The sequence below is a fragment of the Sarcophilus harrisii genome, chromosome 2, assembly GCF_902635505.1.
Source record: "Sarcophilus harrisii chromosome 2, mSarHar1.11, whole genome shotgun sequence".
In the NCBI taxonomy this organism is placed as follows: Eukaryota; Metazoa; Chordata; class Mammalia; order Dasyuromorphia; family Dasyuridae; genus Sarcophilus; species Sarcophilus harrisii.
Window position 1 is genome coordinate 503425044 of NC_045427.1, and position 16782 is coordinate 503441825.

General features: G+C 36.2%; 1 protein-coding gene across 2 annotated transcripts in view; it reads left to right on the forward strand.

Annotated features, from left to right (window-relative positions):
• Positions 1-967: 967 nt before the first annotated feature.
• Positions 968-16782, forward strand: part of SCG3 (secretogranin III) — a 39516-nt gene continuing 23701 nt past the window's right edge. Inside the window, exons 1-6 of one of the 2 annotated variants that reach the window (XM_031955204.1) lie at positions 968-1482; positions 2054-2106; positions 2488-2533; positions 2663-2875; positions 7279-7421; positions 12827-12976. In XM_031955204.1, coding sequence (XP_031811064.1) covers positions 1392-1482; positions 2054-2106; positions 2488-2533; positions 2663-2875; positions 7279-7421; positions 12827-12976 — 696 coding nt within the window. In that variant the 5' untranslated portion in view covers positions 968-1391. The remainder of the gene's footprint in view (positions 1483-2053; positions 2107-2487; positions 2534-2662; positions 2876-7278; positions 7422-12826; positions 12977-16782) is intronic. The other variant, XM_031955205.1, reaches the window with a different exon arrangement.

Below are 16782 nucleotides of genomic sequence, written 5' to 3' on the forward strand. Positions count from 1 at the left end.
ATAGGATATTCCCTTCACAACTACTTCCTGTTTTCATGGCTGGCTTCCAAAGGTTTTAGGTCCTAGATCTCAGTAAAATCGCTTGAAGGCTTATTCCATCTTGCATAGATGTTCCCCCTCTCAGAAGGTCTTCTGGCATTCTCATATCAGAGAGGACTACTGAAAGTATGCTTATTACTATATGGAAACAAAATTTTGCTTCAGGTTTTCCTTATGTTAAATTGAAACTGTGCCATGACACCTTTGCAAGTTGAAAAAAAAATGTATCAGACTCCTAAAAGCACAAATCTTTTGTGGTACTGAGATGCAAAATAATAGAGTCAAGAAAAGGCTTAAAATACAAATCCAGCCTTTTAAAAGGCAGGAACTTTCCAAAGAAAAGAAACTATATTAAATCTCATGGCTGGGAAAGGGACTGTAAAGCAGGTATTCAGAAAATTTGGGCGAGAAAGAAGGTGGACAGGCAAAAGCTTCAGAGCTAGTTACTTGAATGGACCTGGGAGGCCAATATGGAGGTTAAAAGATGGGGTGTATGTTCCTCCCTACATTGCTGGAAGGTCTGCAAAATGTTTTCTCAGTAGGGTACTATGATAATTCAAAGAAATGCGGGAATAGGGAAAGATTCCGAGGCTTAAATTATGGCAGAATGGATAAAGCACTGTCCCTGGCATCAGGTAGACGAGTTAAAATCCTACCACATACAATCTCTCTGTGACCCTAATTAGGAAAATCAACCTCTTTGAGACTCAGTTTCCTCATCTATAAAATGGAGATAGAAAAACCTGCTGGTACCTACTTAACAGGTTTGTTATTGGCGTCGGATGAGATATGTGTGAAGTACTTTATGTGAATAAATATCAGTCATTATTCCTGAGAAGTTAGAAATGTATCAACCGTAGACTGAAAAGCACCCACTCCGTCACCCCTCCCCCGTACATTCGCTCGGAATGAAGAGGTCCAGGGGTCTGCTGACTCTTCCCTTTCCCGCCCCTAGCCTGGTTGGAGCATGCGCCTCCTTTGCTCACGTCCTCGGAGCTGCCGGAGCTAAATACAGACTACGCCCTAGGAAATTGATTCTAGTCTGGGGGAGTTCCGCCGGCTCCGCTTCCCAGAAACTTCAGCACCTCAAGGGGCGGACAGCGCTCTAGCAGCCTCCCCAGACAACTTCAGCATCTTGGAAAGCTCTTTCTCCTCTGGAGCTTCCTCAGCAGGTGCAGAACGGAACAAACAGCCTTTCACTCTATCTCCCTCCCTCTCTATTCCTTCTTCCTGTTTTTACTCCTCCTCTCCATTCATAACAAAAGCATTGCTACCAGTGCGGGTGGGTCTCTGCGGTTCTCTCAGCAGTTGCCTGTAGCCCCTACGCCAAGCAGTTTCTGCAAGGAGTAAGAATGGGGCTTCTCCGGATGGGGACAATGATTCAGGTGCTGGCGCTTGTCCTCAGCCAAATTCATGCGTTCCCTAAACCAGAGGGCAGCCAAGGTAGGTGTACATCCGCCTTTTCCTGTTTTTTTTTTTTTTCAACTATGAGATTAAAGCTTTGAAATAAAATCCCTGATATTTCACTTTCTATTTGGACCAAATTCATGTATGTTTGGCAGAAAACTAGAAAAATCTGCTTTAACATAGACCGAAACTTCACACAGGTTATTATTTTGGTTTGTTTTCTATTTCCATTGAAACATTTTCTTGATACTTCATCCTTGTCATGTACAGGGGAGAGCTTTTAATCTCTTAATTATATCAATCCAATTATGTTTCAGCTATTTTAGAAAGACTTAAAACTCAAGTTTTTTTAAATGTATATTGGATTCAGAGAAAAGTACAAACCTAGAAAAATCTAGAGAAAATTATGACAATTTTTTTTAAATCATACAATTTGTCTTCACTAAAATCCTAAAGAGATGGTTTTCTCTCCCTGGTAGGCTTTATGAGCATTTAAAGTATTTTTTTATGAGAAATGTAAAATGCTTTTGTTATTCATATCTGAGTTCGAATACATGTGACTTTTCAAAACATCATTAATTATATATAATGTATGTATTTATTCTAGACAAATCTCTACACAACAGAGAGCTGAGTGTAGAAAGGCCTTTGAAAGAACAGGTAGGTCAAATGAAAAACTATAAACATTACTTTTGTGGATTTTTTTTCTATTATCACTTTTTCTTGTTATGCATTATTATTATATTCATTACAACATCAGAAAGTTTGGGAACTAAGTAGTCCTTAGCACAAGTTAAAATAAGATCTCTTGATGACTGAAATTTATTTTTGATAATGTCTGGATATTGAATGACAGAAGCATACAGAGTTATACTGAAATAAATACTGAGGACATAATCTAGCATTATATGAATCTTATGTGTAAATGTATGAACGTCTCAGAGTTTTTTTGAGAATATAATAGCATATATATATATATATACACACATATATATAAACAATGACTGGAACTTCCTTTTTGTTTGCTTATTTCACAATTAGATTGCTGAAGCTGAAACAGATCAGACCCTAAAAACAGTCCTTCCAGGTAAAGATTATATTTACATACATATATACAAATATACACATATATGTATATATAGCTCATTGTTTAACTAATGTGAATCCTGATAATCTAAACCTAAAAGATGTGCTGGCCTTGGGTTTTTTCTTCCAGAAAACACGGCAGGGGAAAGAAATTATTCTTCAGCTGACTTGAACCTGCTAAAGGCAATAGGAGAAAGAGAGAAAAAGGAGAAAGAAAGGAAATCAGTACAAAACTCACCACATAATAAGAAATTGATCACGGAAGATGTAGACTCAACCAAGAATCGTAGACTGGTGGATGACTATGATTCTACTAAAAGTGGCCTAGAGAATAAATCTCAAGGTATTTAAAAAATAAACTCTTTCTTCCTATATGTCTTATACCTTACTACAATTTCACATGATTAGAGGATTAAGAAAACTTCATATTTAAGAAAGACTCACTATACACTCATAATCCTATAGTATTTAAGCCAAAAATTATAACAAAGTCACAATCACTGTGTAAGGTTATAAGCTCTGTATATAGCTCCAAATTTGGGTTTCCCTATCAAGCTTATTGATGTCTCGGGAAAAGAAAACATTTGTAATAAAGAGAACTCAGATTTTAGGTTAGGAAGATTGGAATTCAAATTCTGCCTCAGGCAATTATTAGTGTATGTCCCTGGACAATTCACTTAACCTCTCAATGTCAGTTTCTTCAGTTGGAAAAAAGGGGATAATATTAATAATTGCAAAATAATAATAATTAATAACATTAATTTGCACAATATCACTAAGACACTTAATATTAATGTATCTATAATGTAAATTCTATTATTAATAACTATTAATAATAAATACTATTAGCACCTATTTCATAGGGGTGTATCAAATGAAATAATGTGTGAAGTGTTTTATAAACCTTAAATAAAGTACTATATGATTTTCCATCTGATTTAAACTCTCAATAAAAGTAAACCTATAAGATTAACATCAAAATTAGTAATATAAAAGATTGAAATTTTTACAATGAAAGAAAATGCCCAGTGTCCATCATTTCATGTTCTATTTTTCTTCCAACATTTTAGGTAGGGTAATGGTACATATGCGCCTAGAGGAAGGGATTTGTTCTATTCTCTGTATGGGTGTCCAAGAATGCCTAATGTTCTTCTCTTGTGTCCTTATTCTAGTCCCTGACCACAGGAGAATTAAGCTCATTATTTCTAGTTTGTAAATCTATGACCCCTTGCTGAAAGGCAGCTACTAATTAAATTTGCTTTTTAATAAAGCAACACAATCTAAAGTTAGTGGTCTAAATGAGGAAACTATATTTTGCTTACTCTTAAAATTGATGGCTAATGTAGAAAATGTGGTTTCTTTTTAAATTTTCTCTCTTAATTTGTGATTCTAGACTTTGAGTTAGTAGACTATAGATATGTCTATACATAACTGATGAAATTGACTAATTCAAGCAAAAGGTTGACTGAGCTGACTGATCATTTCAACCTGTGCATGAAGACTAAACACACATTGCCTGCCTAAGTTGACTACTGACTTGTTGTATAACAATGGACAATTAATTTTAAATCACTTAAAGTTTTCTAAGAAAATAAATACATGCTTCAAAGGGTTTCTCTTTTAGTTTGATGACAATAGGAGATAGGCAAACATATAGATATTTCTCTCTCTCTCTCTCTCTCTCTCTCTTTCCCTCCCTCTCTCCCTCCCTCCCTCCCTCCTTCTTCCTCTCTGAATTTCTCTCTGTCTCTGTCTCTCGGTCTGTTTCCCTGTCTCTTTCTCTCAGTCTGTCTCTGTCTCTCTGTCTCTATCTCTGTCTTTGTCTTTGTCTCTTTCTCTCCTTCTCTCTCCTTCCTTCCTCTTTGTTTCTCTCTATCTGTCTCTGTCTCTCTCTGTCTTTCTTTGTCTTTGTCTGTCTGTCTCTCTCTCTCTCACTCTCTCCCTCTCCCTCTTCCTCTCTTTCTGTCTCTGTCTCTGTCTCTGTGTCTATCTGTCTCTATATATTTATGTGTATGTATATGTATATACACAAATATATGATCATATAATACATATAACCTGTGTCTCTATATCTAATGATACATAGGCAGCTTATGGTTGCAGAAATTTACAGTTGGACAAGACTTTAAAGAATCATCTAGTCCAACTATATATGTCTGTTTATCTCTATCTCTTATCCTTGTTGTATTGGATTTTATATAGTCTTATCTAGAATCACCTAATTAATTCAAGGATGATTCAAACAACTGAACAGCTCATTGGAGGAAGCTCTGAATGATTTTACAGCAACAGGACCAACCTTTACAAATAACTCTTCATTGTAAGGAATAATTCATGAATTAGGTAGTTGGGACTTCCTTGGCTATATATTCAAAGATTCCCTAAACACTAGTGGATAATGATTTGAGGATCAGGATATACTAACTATATCCTTTTGTCAGCAAGTCATCATGCAGTGGCTAATTGACAAATGCTAATAAAAGATGAGTCTGATTTTTAATTTGAATTTTGTCTCCTACATGTTTTACCAGGATGATCTCAGGTGAATCACTTAACATGATAGACTTTTCAGTTTTCTAAACCATAAGATGAAGGGATCAAACTAAATGATCTCTGAGTTCTCTTCTAACTCTTGTTATAATTTTTATTTGATCTCTTACACTTGTCTTCCTTCTGGGATCACATAAGAAAAGAGAACTAGTTGCTCTTGCACATATGGATGAATGATCCTGTATGTTACTATTATATAGTTCAAAGTTTTGGTCAGAATGTCAAGGGTGGAACCACAGATAAACAGCAGTTCATCTGTTCACACATCTGTTCCCAGAATGCTTTTTGGCAAGGATCATGCTAACAAAATTCTTCTAATAGCTTTTGTAGCTGTTAATAAAAACCTCAGGGGAATATTGAAGTGGGAAGGAGAAAAGATGTTTCTATCCTGCTGTGCATTGCTAGCATCCTCCCTATTGGAAAATGAAGAAGTAAGCAAACTAGAAAACAAAAATAATCATTTTGCTTCTCCAGCTACAGAAAGCAAACTTTCTTCCTTAGATCTTAAGGGATAAAGAAGAAAGCAAAATATTTTTTCCATTCCCTGATTAAATCTAGGCAGGACTTCACTTTGTATGTTTACAATAAGCCTATAGACAGAACACTTAGGGTTTTGTTTTATTTTATTTTGCTGAGGCAATTGGGGTTAAGTGACTTGCCCAGGGTCACACAGCTAGGAAGTGTTAAGTGTCTGAGACCAAATTTGAACTCAGGTCCTCCTGACTTCAGGGCTGGTATTCTATCCACTAAGCCACCTAGCTGCCCCAGAACACTTAGGGTTAAGCAAGATTTAATTTTTGTACCTATAAAAGGACTAAAAAGTATAATGGGCTTGAGGGAGGGAGAAACCCCACCAAAAAAATTAGGGACTCTTTATACTATAAAAAGATATAGTCATTTTGATCCATATTGGGTTTAGGAAAACAATTCAAAAGATTTTTTTCTTAGGGGTTTATGTTCTATCCATTGCCCTGATCCACAGTGTGAACTAAACCATATGAGTGAAACTAAACGATTGCACCTAGCTGTCTCCTGTACTTATCCCATTAGTTCTTCATGTTTCTTTTGAAGCAACACAAAGAAGTTATTTTGCCAGAGGCTAAAGAGGTCACTAGCTCCAGGGAATCCAGAAAGGGAACCGAGAGAGGAATTTCTCCTATTGTTCCCCTAGAAGATATGTATGTAAAGAGCAGCATCAGAATAATAATACTCCGACCTCCTAACCTTATGAGCATATTATGAAAGTTATTCAGACAGAACTAGCCAGGAAGTAAATTACCAGAGGGTTATTTAGTGCCTGGAACAGAAACTCCATTTTTTAGATTTCAGGCATTAAAAACTACTGCATGAGATTAGCCTTAGGGTAACATAAAGAGCCAAGTGCCTTATAAACTAGTTGTAGTTCCCGTGGCATAGAATGGAAATCAGAGAGTGATTCCTGGCAAATCTCCAGGGAATCTGGTGCAGTGCCTCATTGACAGCAACCCTCCCCTAGCTATTAGAGTTCTGTTTCCCCAGCATTGGCCCTAAAGTAATGCAGTCAGATTTTCCCCAGTAAATCCAGGGGCATATATTTGCATTCTAAGCTGCATAGATTTGCATAGTAGGAGTTTAAGAGAATAGATTCAGAACTAGGAGGGACCTTAGAGACCACCCCTATTCAAAATTTTCATTTTCTAATTGAGGAGGTTGAAGCCCTGAGAGGTCTCAAGGTCACATAGGTTGTGACAAAGGTAAAATCTGAATCTAGATCCTCCAACTACAAAACAGGTAGAATTTTTTTTCTACATATGCAAAGCATTAACCTTAGAGGAATAGCCAGATTGTTTAGACCAACCCCTTCATTTTACAGATGAGGAAACTGAGACCTAGAGAGATAAAATAACATATTTAACTTCATATAGGGTGCAAATAACTGAACGAGCATACAAACTCTAGTCCTCTGACAAGATCTGGAGATCCAGGGTTCCTTCCATTATTCCATGCTGTACCCTATAGAGCTGCATTGGGTGCTAAGAGGTTAAGTGACTTGCCAATAGTCACATAGCCAATATATGTTTGAATTGGGACTTGACCTGTGATTCTTCCAGCTCCAAGGTTGGTCCTCTAACTGCTATACTGCCAATCTCTACAGATTATAAAAAATAGTCAACACAAATAGATGATTAGCAAGTAACCCAATTGTGTTTATTCTAGATGATCCAGATGGCCTTCATCAACTGGATGGAACTCCTTTAACAGCTGAAGACATTGTCCAGAAGATTGCCACCAGAATTTATGAGGAAAATGACAGAGGAGTATTTGACAAAATTGTTTCTAAACTTCTGAATCTTGGCTTGGTAAGTCAACTCAATGCTTAACTTGCTTGAAGTTAGCCACGACAGGAAGCCACATGGTTGCTCTCTTATATTTCATCTCTTTCACTGAAGTAATAGCCTCTTCTGGCACTGATCTTGCAGTTCTTACAGGACACACACACACACACACACACACACACAAGGTTATATAGTTATAGAAATATACACATAACTATATAATTATATATATATGCATGTATAGATATAGATATTTAAGAATTTATATTTCTTACAGAATTATATTCTTTTTTTTTTCTTTTTTTTTTATTTAATAGCCTTTTATTTACAGGATATATACATGGGTAACTTTACAGCATTAACAATTGCCAAACCTCTTTCCAATTTTTCACCTCTTACCCCCCCACCCCCTCCCCTAGATGGCAGGATGACCAGTAGATGTTAAATATATTAAAATATAACTTAGATACACAATAAGTATACATGACCAAAACATTATTTTGCTGTACAAAAAGAATCAGACTCTGAATTATTGTACAATTAGCTTGTGAAGGAAATCAAAAATGCAGGTGTGCATAAAATATAGGGATTGGGAATTCAATGTAATGGTTTTTAGTCATCTCCCAGAGTTCTTTTTCTGGGTATAGCTAGTTCAGTTCATTACTGCTCCATTAGAAATGATTTGGTTGATCTCGTTGCTGAGGATGGCCTGATCCATCAGAACTGGTCATCATCTAGTATTGTTGTTGAAGTATATAATGATCTCCTGGTCCTGCTCATTTCACTCAGCATCAGTTCGTGTAAGTCTCTCCAGGCCTTTCTGAAATCATCCTGTTGGTCATTTCTTACAGAACAGTAATATTCCATAATTTTCATATACCACAATTTATTCAGCCATTCTCCAACTGATGGACATCCATTCAGTTTCCAGTTACAGAATTATATTCTTGCCAGGGTTATAAAATCCCCTTGCTACTGTATGGATACTGAGCACTTATGTAGGCCATAGCTGAAAGAAAGCCTCATAATGTCTCTCTATGGAAATACTCTAAAATACTTGCAGAGGTGGGACCATGGGCTTTAGAGCTGGAAGGGATTTTAGTGTAGTCTGATCCAGAGATGTCAAGTTCAAATAGAAACCCTATGAGTCACATATTGACTTAGAAAACCAGTAATTAATGTTATCTGTATTATGTTGCACTTTATTTTTAAAAACAATTTCCCACTTACATTTTAAGCTTGTTCAGTCTGCTTAGGAGTTTTGTGGTTGCCTGTAAGTTTGATGTCTCTTGATCTCTTATCTAGTCCAACCCCTCCCCCCATTTTAAGATGAAGAAATTGAGGCCCAGAAAAGTTTAAATGATTCCCAACAAGGTCATACAACTAGAAGATGTGGTTTGAACCTGGGGTTTTTTATTTTCATTCTAATTGCAATGCTTTTTATTATAATTTCTTCTATAAAATACATTTCTATTGATAGTTTCCCTTTTGTACATCACTATAGCATCCCATTTTTCCTCCATCTCCTTTTTCCTCTCTCAGAGAGCCATCCCCGATGACTAATAGCATTTTTTGAAAAAAAAAATGTCAGTGCCACTGATTGCTATGTTGAAAAAGTCCAAAAACGTGTGCATTGTGTGAGACCTATGAATCTCCTGCCTCCATGAAGAGATAGGTTGGGAGTGTCTTTGCCTATCTCTTCATGTGAGTCCTATTTGTTATTTATAATTTTTTATATTTACTTTTGATATTTGATTTGGTTTGGTCATTCTTTCCATTTACATTTTAGTAACTGTATATATTATTTTCTTATCTGTACTTGCTTCACTTCAGTTACTGAAATCAGGTTTTCCTGATTCCAAATCCAGTTTTCTATCCTCTTTGCCAACTGCCTGAAGGAGAAGAGGAAGGTAAAAATAAAGGATGTGGCAAGGGAGCATGGCGAAGGGCTATCAGTAACAAATTTCAGACACTTCATTTTGTCAGAAGCTATGTCTGCATTGGGGTATTTAACATCACTGAAACATAGTCCTGAAGATGAAAGAATGACCTTCAGTAGCAAGTAATGACTCACCAGGAAAAAAGGAGGATTCACAGATGGAATCTGTCATCAGTCCTGAGTCCTTTTTTATCTATGTTTTATACATTACTAAGTACATGATGTATTCACTGTATTTAGGTTGCAATATTCAAATCTAGAATCCTGTTGAAGGAGAAATTTACTCTGACAATTAATATAGCTTTAGTATTATTTCAGGATTAGAATATCTCCTAATTACACAGGAATATGTAAGTGAAACATATCTGTGCTGTGCATATCTATGGCTGTAAAGACACCATCCTCTGTAAGCTCCCTCCCATTCAATGAACAGGGTATTTTTTCCAAATCCTTGCAATGAGGTAAGGGTATCAAGTATGCTAATTCCTGGCCTGCATAAAAAGGGGGAAATATTTTAGTAGCTATACCTTGGGGCAGTAAGGAGATTCAATAGATACAATGAAGAGTAAGGAGCAAGAAGACTCACCTTCTTGAGTTAAAACGCTGGCCTCAGATACTTATTAATTGTGTGACCCTCGGCAAGTCACTTAACCCTGTTTGCCTCACTTCCTCCTGTAAAATGAGCTAGAGGAGGAAATGGCAAGACCATTCCAATGTCTTTGCCAAGAAAACCCCAAATGGAGCCCAGAATAGTCAGACATGATTTCATAACAACAATCTACACGATAGTATGATTGTGCAAAACAAATAAGATAAATTATATAAATTGTTACACAAGTCATTACAACCCAACTTTTTTCTTCCCTTATTAACTTAAAAGGATAAAGTTAAGTATCTCTACCTATGGGATTATTGAAAGGAATTTTTCTGTATAAATTGCACTTTGGGATAGCTCCTGAGAGGAAAAAAGCTACCCTGAGTATAACATTTCTACCAGTTATAGGACCTAAAATAAATTATTGCTAACTGCTAGGGTTTTTTTTTTTTTCTCCTTAGTTCTCTAGAAGAGTTCATTGGAAAAGAAAGTAAGAGGTGAAATAGCGGAGATTTGGTCTCCCCTTTTCACACTAAAAAGGAAGAATAAAGACTACTATAAAATATTATTTAATCCACTTCATGGAATATTTCTACAATTTCTTCTAATAGCTTTTGCTATGGTTCTCCTTTTGAGGCTCCAGCAGGGTAATCATAGCCCCTGGAGGGATAAAATGCTCTTTCCCTCCTTCCTGATACATTCTGGTTTATGCCATATCCTAGTGATGCTGCTGCAAAACAAAAGCTTTTATAGCCACTAAAAATCAGTGTTCAGAAAAACCAGCACAGAGAGGAAAAGATAAGAGCATATGGAGTCAGATGTATTCAGATGTAATTTCTTGAGTCAAGTTCCTTCTAGCTCTGCCCCCTCTCTGTCCCGGGCCTCTTGCCCAAAAAGATTTAGGAAACATGAAGGTGGCAATTGGCTAGCAGGGTAATTCTGCTCTATTTCAGGAAGTGATCTTCCCTCCTTTCTTCAAAATCTGTAGAGGGCTTTACTCCAGGACTTTTTGGTGATCAAGCTTATTATTTTGGGAAATCTTGATTCTGCCTTTTTCCTTCATAGAATCACAGATTTGGAAATAGAAGGACAAAGAAGCCGGCTAGTACACACACACACACACACACACACACACACATACACACTCCAATTTACAAATGAGGAGAATAAGACCAGAGAGGTTAAGTGGCTTAAGTAAGCAGAAGTAGGATTTGAACCCATGTCCTTTGCCATACTGCCTCCAACCCCTGAGCACATGACTAGACGCTAGACTTCAGTTTAAAATGATAGATGACTTTATGATCCTATGATCCTTTTCTTTAATAATAATATGACAACGGTAAGATAACATTATGATGATTTATTGTGGTGTGATACGGTGCCGGAGTGTCTAATGGGAGGATGCTCCCTCGATCCGCGCAAACTGGTGCTGACTATTCTTTGCACTGATTCCCCAAGCTGCGAGGCGGGCGCCGTGGTCCTGAGTCCGTGGTTTACCTGTGAGCAGTGACTGGGCGGCTCCTCCAGCGACTGGCCACCCCCACCCTTTCTCCACCCCACCCCCTCCCATGGGATGTCCGGGCAGTGGCTACAGCAGCCCTGCCTTACCAGCTGCTTCCCAAAGGCGGGAGGAAGCTTGGGGAGTTTGCCGGAGTAGATGGGGGGGGGGGGGGGGGGGGGGGGGGGAGGGCGGTATTTTTCCCTTCTAGCCTCCTGAAGACTTAGGTCTATATTCTGGTAGTTTCATTCTCCCTTTTGGCTCACCAGCACAAAGTCCCAACTAAGATGGGACAGCTGAGACTTTTTGCCTCAACACGACCCTTCCTCTATATGATAAAAGTGGAAGAGGGGAGGAAATGACAGAGACTGCAGGTTCCTGGCAGGTCAGTCTCAGAATAAGAAGCAGGTGGAAGAGAGGGATCTCCAGAGAGATGCGCTCCTCCATGTGCTCCATGTTTAGTCCCAGGCAGAGAGGCAATTAGGGCACAGCCTTTTGGAACGCTTTCTTTGTGTAAAGAGGGAGCCCTTCTGGATCCATATTTCTCTGGGTCTCTGTGCTAGAATTCACTCTCCCATAGGAGAGAACATAATTCAGTGGCTTTCCAAAACATTTCACACAGGAAGAGGAACAATCTGGGTTCTAGCCTTCCAGGCCAGGAAATAGTTCCCTAAACTAGGATTCATCCTTGGGGGAGAGAGTTTCAGAGCCCCAGATCTTCTGGGGACAGAGACCAGGACACTCCTAGAAATGAAAAGAGCTTTCCTAAACATGGTATTCTTGGAGAGAAAAGGCCTTTATAGGCTCCTAAAGACATTGGTTCAGTGGTTAGAGCACTGGATTTAGAATTAGGAAGATTTGAGTTCAAATCCTGCCTCAGACGCTTATTAGTATGGAACTTTGCCTTAATTTCTGCATCTGTAAAATGAAAAGGTTGGACTTCTCTGCCTCTAAAGTCCCTTCCAGCTCTAAATCAGTATTCCTATAAAAGGGAACTGTGAGACCGTAGGCTCTCTAAAAATAGTGGTTAAGTTGATCTGGAAGGAGGAAATGTGCTTCTGGGAACCCTATTCGTTTGGGGAGGGCATAATACAACTTCTGAAATACTTAGAGTTATGATTCCCACCTTCCTCCTTCAAACTAAATTTGCTTCAGAAGCCAGCATTCCTCTTTAAGGCTCTGCCATTGATGCTAAGAGACAATTTATGTACATATGAAAGCAAGCATATGTGGCTGGGATTATTTTAGTCTTGAATAACTTCACAAATGTCTTCCTACCTTAATGTTCAAGGTAAAAAAGAGTTTTGAGTTTATATCCATTGTTGGTATGGCTAAGATGCCTGACCAAATTTTATTGAGGAAGTCACTTTTTAAACTTTTTAACCTCTTGGTAACAGATTACAGAAAGTCAAGCATACACACTGGAAGATGAGGTGGCTGAGGTCTTACAGAAGTTAATCTCTAAGGAAGCCAGAAATAATGAGGAAGAACCTGATTATCCTTCTAGCAGGACAGAGAGCTATGCTGAAAATCTCCCAGAGGAATCAGTGAGTGTTTTTAATTGTACACATTGTGAAATAGCATTAAATTTAAAGATTTCAATAAAGTTTCCCTTTATGGAATCAATAAAAGTTGTCTAAGGAAAGCATAACTGATACAAGTATTATAGTGATTTCCCCTCTCAAGAAGTATTATTACTATTTCATATTGTCTTCAACATTTAATAGTACCTAGGATACATAAGGTATTTTATAAATGCTTTCTGAATTATTGACTGACTGATTTGTCCCCCTTCTCACAGTAAACATTTCTCAAGCATAAAAATATATTTTGATTATAAAATATTGATGAATCTTCAACTTATCTTTATTTTATTTTATCTATTGTACAGGTGGCCTGATTCCTTAGTTGTATATCCTATCTCCTGTGTCTGCCCCTTTTTCTCTGGGCCCATGCGATCTCTTACAGAACCATTATGTCTTCTCCCAATTTTTAGAATTTCTTACAGATACTAATCAAGTTGTCTTCTCTGCACATTTTGTTCAGCATCATGCCCCTCTCCAAATTTTTTTTATATTTTTATTTAAAGTTTTGCATCCTAAATTTCATCTCTCTCTCCCTTCCAACCCTCCCCCTTTCCTGAATGATAAGCAGTTGTAGATTATACATGTACAATTATGTAAAATATTTCCATATTAGTCATGTTGTAGAAGAAGACTCAAATGAGAGGAAAAAATGAAAATAAAAATAGCATGCTTCAGTCTTTATTCAAACAATGTCAGTTTGAATACCAAGTGGTATGTTTCATCATTAGTCTTTTGGGATTGTCAATTAGCTAAGAATAGCTGTCATTCACAGTTCTTCATTGAACTATATTCCTGTTATTGTATACAACATCCTCTTGGTTCAGTTCATTTCATTCTGCATCAGTTTATATAAGTCCCTTCAGGTTTTTCTGAAATCATCCTGATTGTCATTTCTTATAGCACAATAATATTACATTAAATCACATATCACAGCTTGTTTAGCCATTCCCCAATTGAGGGGCTTCTCTGATATCCAGTTCAACTTTAGCCAGGCAAAAAGAGCTGGTATAAATATTTTTATATAAATAGATCCTTTTCCCTTTTTGATACCTTGAGACTATAGACCTACCAGTGTTATTGGTGCATCAAAGGGTATGCAGTTTCATAGCTGTGCTATAATTCCATATTGCCCTCCAGAATGATTGGCTCAGTTAACTCTACCAACAATGCATTAGTGTCCCAATTTTCCCACATTACCTTCAATATTTATCATTTTCCTTTTTTGTCATATTATGTTTTAAGTGACCTGATAGGTGTGAAGTGATATCTCAAAGTTGCTTTAATTTGTATTTCTCTAATCAGTACTGATTTAGAGCATTTTTTTCATATAACTATAGATAGCTTTGATTTCTTTGTCTGAAAACTGCCTGTTGATATTCTTTGATCATTTATCAATTAGGGAATAACTTATATTTTTATAAATTTGACTTAAACTCTAGATACTTAAGACATGAGGCTTTTACCAGAAATATTTGTGGCAAATTTTCCCTCCAGTTTTCTGCTTTCCTTATAATTTTGATTGCATTGATTTTGTTTGTCCAAAAACTTTTAATCTTATAAAATGAAAACTATGTATTTTACATTTTTCAATGCTCTCTATATCTTCTTTGGTACCAATTCTTCCCTTATCCATAAATCTGATAAGTAAACTATCCACGCCCTCTTATTTGCTTATGGCATCACTCTTTATGTGTAAATCATGTGTCCATTTTGCCCTTATCTTGGTATACAGTGAGATGTTGGTCTATATCTAGTTTCTGCTGTATTGTTTTCCAATTTTCTCAGCAACTTTTACCAAATAATGAGTTTTTGTTCCAAAAACTTGAATCTTTATGTTTATCATATATTAGGTTACTATAGTCATTTACTATAATGTAACTTGTAACTAATCTATTCTGCTGATCCACTATTCCATTTCTTAGCCAGCAGCAGATTTTTTTAATAATTACCACTTTATAATACAGTTTGAGTTCTGGTATGGCTAGACTATCTTCCTTTACATTTTTTTTTTCATTGATTCCCTTGACATCCTTGTGCTTTTGTTCTTCCAGATGAATTCTGTTGTTTTTTTCCTAGCTCTATAAAATAATTTTTATGGTTTGATTGGTATGACAGTGACTAATTAGTCATTTAGATAGTCATTTTTATTAGTTGGCTTGGTTTATCCATGAGCAATTAATATTTTTCTAATTGTTTAGATCTGACTTTATGTGGAAAGTGTTTTAGAGTTGTGTTCATATATTTCCTAGTTTTGTCTTGACAGGTAGGTTCCCAAGTATTTTATAGTGTTTAAATTATTTTAAATAGAATTTTTCTTTCTATCTTTTCCTGCTAGACTTTGTTAGTAATAGATGCTGATGACTTATATAGATTTATTTTATATCCTGCAACTTAGCTAAAATTGCTAATAATTTCAAGTAATTTTTAGTTGATTCTCTATGATTTTTAAAGAATAACATATCATTTGCAAAGTAATAGTTTTGTTTCCTCATTGCCTATCCCAATGCTTTCAATTCCTTTTTCTTCTCTATACTTAATATTTCTAGTACATTATTAAATAGTAGAGGTGATAATGGACATCTTTACTTTACTCCTGATTATATTAGGAAGGTTTTTAGTTTATTCCCATTACAAATGATGCTTATTGATAGTTTTAGATAAAAATTATTTTTAAGGTAAGCTCCATTTATTCCTATGTTTTGTAGTGTTTTAATAGGAATGGATGCTGTATTTTGTCAAAGAGTTTTCTGCAACTATTGAGATAATCGTATAATTTCTGTTGGTTTTATTATTGATGTAATCAGTTATACTAATAGTTTTCCTAATACTGAACCAGCCCTACATTCCTGATATAAATCACACCTGGTCATAGTTTTTGATTCTTGTGATATATTACTGTAATCTCTTTCCTAGTGTTTCATTAAAATGTTGGCATCAATATTCATTAGGTAAATTGGTCTATAATCTCTGTTTTAGCTCTTCCTGATTAAGTATCAGCACCATATTGTCCCTGTCTTTAAAACTCTGCTGTAATTTTCCATTGGGATCAATTCCAAATTCCTCACCTCTTCTTTCAAAGTCCCTCACCAGTGTGCCTTCATTATCTCATGTTCTAAGAAATCTTCCAATGTGCTAGTCTGCCTCTCATGCTCATGGCAAGCATATTTATTGAAAATCTCTTCATCTGTTCATTCTAAGATTTGCTTTTGAGCCTCCCCCAAACAGTACCATCAGCCTAAAATGTTCCCTCTTTTCCCCTGTAGCTTGCCATCTTTCTCCTATCTTTCAAACAGCTCCTGAACAAACTTCTTCAAAGAAGGTATCACAAATTGGTCAGAGAAAGTGATAGCCTTCCTGAATTCTATCTAGTTTGAATAGAGAACTCTTATAGTTACTCTCCATGATCTTTCCTTATTCTCCTTTCCTTTTTTCTGTTATGAACTTAATAATATCAACATATGCAAATATTCAAACATACAAAGAAGTACAAAAGAGATGGTTGTATATAAAACTATGAACTCACTATTACATACATTTTTAAAATATATGTATTAGAGAGGCATCCATGGTAAAATGCAGTAATATAAAACACAAATTAAAAAACTGAATCATATAAAAAATATCCTTATACATGCATAGATTTAGAAAACATTCACATATCTTTGCCTTATTGTATTGTTATTTATTTTATTAAAGATTTCCCACGTGAATTTTAATCTGTTTCTAGATGCACATCAGAGTGTTGTAGACCACATATAGAAGCCTCT